Source organism: Carassius auratus, linkage group LG28B, assembly GCF_003368295.1.
Source record: "Carassius auratus strain Wakin linkage group LG28B, ASM336829v1, whole genome shotgun sequence".
In the NCBI taxonomy this organism is placed as follows: domain Eukaryota; kingdom Metazoa; phylum Chordata; class Actinopteri; order Cypriniformes; family Cyprinidae; genus Carassius; species Carassius auratus.
Genome location: NC_039293.1, coordinates 8,309,929 through 8,314,595, shown reverse-complemented (window position 1 = coordinate 8,314,595; position 4,667 = coordinate 8,309,929). Strand labels below are relative to the sequence as shown.

Sequence of the window (4,667 nt, the reverse complement as noted above, 5' to 3'; positions counted from 1 at the left end):
ATGGCTTCTCTATCTGAAGATGATATTTCTTGTCCTGTATGTCAGGAAATCTTCAAGAATCCTGTTGTTTTATCATGTAGTCACAGTGTCTGTAAAGAGTGTCTTCAACAGTTCTGGAGAACCAAGGAAACTCAGGAGTGTCCCGTCTGCAGAAGAAGATCATCAAGAGATCAGCCTCCAGTTAGTCTTGTGTTAAAAAACTTGTGTGAGTCGTTCCTGAAGGAGAGAAATGAGGTTCGTTCATCAGGATCTGAGGAGATCTGTAGTTTACACCGTGAGAAACTCAAACTCTTCTGTCTGGAGGACAAACAGCCGGTGTGTGTAGTGTGTATGAATTCACGGAAACATGACAATCATAAATTCAGACCCATCGATGAAGTGGTTTCATCATATAAGGTGAGAAAAGTGGCTTTTAGCCATCTTCATGTTATTATAAAAGTCCTGTTTAAGAGTTCATTTGATCAGATTCACAGGCCTAGTTGGTGTAGAATAACTTTGTTTTGCTTCAATAAATAAGTTTGTCAGTTACAAACTGTGCTTTGTGTTCACCCAGGTTGTGTTTGTTTAAGACAGGTTTTAATTTCTGAATTAATTTATTATGAGACGTTCACAAATACAGAAGAAATCAGGATGGGGGCAAATACTTTTGCACTGCATTGTATGATCATATCATTTTATCATCTCTTTTGTTTCACTGTAATCTGGTGTTTTATGTATTTTAATTTTATTTTTAATTCTAGGAAGAGCTCAATACAGCATTGAAGTCATTACAAGAGACACTTCAACACAATGAAGAAATGAAAGGAGAGTTTGAGAGAACAGTTCAACACATCAAGGTGAGGAAACAGAATCCAGAGCCATTTTCATTACAGCTGTAGATCACTATATACAGTTCTGATCTGATATATTTAATATAATGGACTCCAGTTGATTATTTGTGTAAATGAGGAGCATCAATCTTCTTCTGGATCTGTTATATGTCTGTATCTGAGTTTCTCTCAGATCTGAATGATGTGATTGTGTTGATGTGTGTTGATGGAGACGATTGAAGTGAATGTGGTTTGATTTCAGTCTCAAGCTGAGCACACAGAGCGTCAGATTAAACAGCAGTTTGAGAAGCTTCATCAGTTTCTCAGAGATGAAGAAGAAGCTACAATCACTGCACTGAGAGAGGAAGAGGAGCAGAAGAAGCAGATGATGAAGGAGAAGCTGGAGGAGATGAACAGACACATCTCAGCTCTTTCACACACAATCAAAGACACGGAGGAGAAGATGAGAGCCAGTGACGCCTGCTTTCTGAAGGTCTGATTTCACAGCATACACTGATTGACTGATTGATTGTTGACTGTTGATTGATTGATTGATTGATTGATTGATGATTGATTGATTGATTGATGTATGGTTGATTGATGTATGGTTGATTGATTGATTGAGTTGTTGATTTATTGATTTATTGATTGATTGATTGATGTATGGTTGATTGATTGATAGATAGATTGATTGATTGATTGATGTATGGTTGATTGATTGATAGATAGATTGATCAATGTTGTGTTTGTTCTGCAGGAGTTTCCGGTCTCGATGGAAAGGTGAGTGATCTTCTCTCTCTCTGCTTCTGATCCAGAGTCACTTCAGTTCTGATCCTGAATGTTCTTCCAGAGTCCAGATCTCATCACAGCCGGATCCACAGACTCCTTCTGGAGCTTTGATTCATGTGCCACGTTACTTGGGGAACCTGTCCTTCAGAGTCTGGAAGAAGATACAGGACATCGTCCAGAACAGTGAGTCTGACTGCAGAAGATCTGAGCTTCATACACACACACTGGAAATGATGCAATATTGACAGATTTCAGCATTATCTGTGAAGAACCTGATCATCTACTGCACCAAAATCAGCAGCTCACTTCTAGAAATAATCAATCCCACAATTCAGTGCGCTTCACTTTCATTTTCAGTCACGAAACACACAGAAGTGATTTCAGCAGTTTTAAAACTCTTTATTTGATCAGACGGACAGAAACATTGCTAAAAAACTGTTTTTATTTTGGTGTTTATATACTACTTTGTTTAAAATAATTTTTAATTAGGATAAATTTTTATTCAGTTATGTTAATTTTATTTCAAGTAGTTGCTAAAACAATTTTTCTAATTATTTGATTTTATTTTTTTGTAGATTTCTTTGCTGTTTTTTCATTATTCAACGTTTATTTTAATTACTGAATAATTATCAAGTAAAGTGGCTGATACTGACACAGATTTTTTTAAGCACATTTAATTATTGTATGTTTGCTTTATAAGAAACGTATCATGTTGTGTTCACTCTTGATCATGATCTGTTGATTGTGTCTCATCAGCTCCTGTGATTCTGGATCCAAACACGGCTCATCCAGATCTCATCGTGTCGGATGATCTGACCAGTGTGAGATACATCAGGATCGATCAACCTGTTCCTGATAATCCAGAGAGATTTGACTGTGATGAATGTGTTCTGGGTTCAGAGGGTTTTAACTCAGGAACACACTGCTGGGATGTGGAGGTTAAACACAGTAAATACTGGAGTCTTGGAGTAACTACAGCATCAAACCAGAGGAAGGGTTGGGGTTTCTTTAACACTGATGTCTGGAGTGTGTGGTATGATCAGATTGGTCTCTGGAGTTTTGTGTACGGACTGTCTCCAGAGTCTGGTGTTCGTGTTAAACGTAATCTTGATCGTGTGAGAGTGAATCTGGACTATGAGAGAGGAAAAGTGTCATTCTCTGATCCTGTAACTAACACACATCTACACACATTCACAACCTCCTTCACTCACACACTCTTCCCTTTCTTCTGTAATTATGATTATTCTTCTTCCTCTCTGAGGATCTTATCGATCAGTAGTCAGTAATCTTTAGCTCTGGATCTTACTGCTTTCATCTTTCATCATGTTTTAATCACATGAGTAAGAGATAAGTTCTACAGTTATACTTTGATTACAGTTAGATAACGTGAGAAACATCTTAATAGCGACCATAACCAGGTGCTAACTTTCATATTTGTAAGTTTTTTAGTCTTTCTGCAATATTTCTCTCCCTGATGAATGAGTTTCAATTAAAGACTCTTTAGATAATAAAGAGGTTTTTTTGGGGGGAGGGTGGGGGGGGGTAAATGTCTTTTATAATATTCACTTATATTGTATGCTTATGTGAAAAAGGAAGATAACAGCATCAATGTTTAAAATTTCTTGAATTATGAACAAATAAATTCAGTTTTAAGTTCTTGTCAGACTCAGACGAGGACACAGAGGATTCAGTGATATAGTGTTTAATGTGAATCAGAGGGTTTCAGACACAGGTGAATCTTGACACGTAGATGACACAGAGAATAACACAACTTTCCTTCAGGTGAATGGTGATACAGGTGGCGACTCAGACGAAGACGATGGGAACAGGAATACAGATGAGGATGAAGAGGGTTCAGTAGATCAGGTAGGTTACACGAATGGCGTTCAGGTAAGTGAGGAGATCGGTGCAAGAACAGACACTGGGTGATGGTGACTGATGGCTTTATATGTGGCACTGGTGATGATGCACAGGTGTTCAGAATTCAGGTGATTGGGGACGAGTGGGTGTGGCGTAAGTGTCCGATTCCGGGAGTGTAGAAGGTGTGGCTGTGACAGTACCCCCTCCTCCACGGGTGGCTCCTGGCGGCTGGGATCTTGTGGGACGAGGGGGTCTACCTCGGCCACGGGGAGCGGGGCGGTCTGGATGGTCTCGGTGAAAGTCAGTGAGAAGGCTGGGGTCCAGGATGTCGTTACGATTAACCCAGCAACGCTCCTCCGGGCCATAGTTCTCCCAGTCTACAAGTTACTCCAATTGAGGACCCCGTCGTCGAGAGTCGAGGATAGCTCTAACCCGATGTCGTTGTCCTCTTCGATGGCTGGAGGAGGAGGTACGGCATCATCACCAGGCTCTGTGGATGGAGGAGACAAAGGTTCAGTGAAGGGTTTGAGGAGTGAAACATGAAATGAAAGTGAGATACGGTACTGTGCAGGTAGCTGGAGTCTATAGGTCACTTCATTCAGTTGCCGTTCAATAGTGAATGGTCCGATGTATCGGGGACTCAGCTTACGGCAGGGCAGCCGGAGGCGGATGTCCCTCGTCGAGAGCCAGACTTGCTGTCTAGGTTGGTATTGCGGCGTAGGTCTTCGACGAGCGTCCGCTTGCTCCTTATACCTCCGCACTGCCCGCTGGAGATGCACGTGAGCCGAGTCCCAGACCCTCTCGCTCTGTCGGAACCAGTGATCTACCGCTGGGACCTCCGAGGGCTCACCTGACCATGGGAAGAGTGGAGGTTGGTATCCGAGGACACATTGGAAGGGGGTGAGCCCGGTGGTAGATTGCTGGAGGGAGTTCTGAGCGTATTCTGCCCAGGGTAGGTACTGGCTCCAACAGTCCTGGTTACGGTGGCAGTATATCCTCAGGAACCTCCCAAGCTCCTGTATCTTACGCTCCGTCTGGCCGTTGGTCTGTGGATGGTATCCTGAAGAGAGACTGACGGACACCCCTAGAAGACGGAAGAAAGCTGACCAGACTCGGGAGATGAATTGGGGACCTCTGTTGGAGACGATGTCCTCTGGAATGCCAAAGTGACGGAATACATTGTGGAATAGTGCCTCTGCCGCTTCAAAC

General features: G+C 42.1%; 1 protein-coding gene across 1 annotated transcript; it reads left to right on the top strand.

Moving 5' to 3' along the window:
* LOC113067407 (zinc-binding protein A33-like) lies at positions 1-3,284 on the top strand. The gene is made up of 6 exons (XM_026239799.1): positions 1-396; positions 741-836; positions 1,072-1,302; positions 1,567-1,589; positions 1,660-1,781; positions 2,355-3,284. Exons 1-6 carry the CDS (start codon positions 1-3, stop codon positions 2,882-2,884), a joined length of 1,398 nt encoding a protein of 465 aa, XP_026095584.1. The 3' UTR covers positions 2,885-3,284.
* The last annotated feature ends 1,383 nt before the right edge of the window (positions 3,285-4,667 follow it).

Bases quoted from the DNA above. Each gene is read 5' to 3' on its own strand.
- LOC113067407 (XM_026239799.1), top strand. From the start codon at position 1: ATGGCTTCTCTATCTGAAGATGATATTTCTTGTCCTGTATGTCAGGAA. The intron at 837-1,071 runs GTGAGGAAACAG...GTTTGATTTCAG, and splicing joins GAACAGTTCAACACATCAAG to TCTCAAGCTGAGCACACAGA. The intron at 1,782-2,354 runs GTGAGTCTGACT...GTGTCTCATCAG, and splicing joins ACAGGACATCGTCCAGAACA to CTCCTGTGATTCTGGATCCA.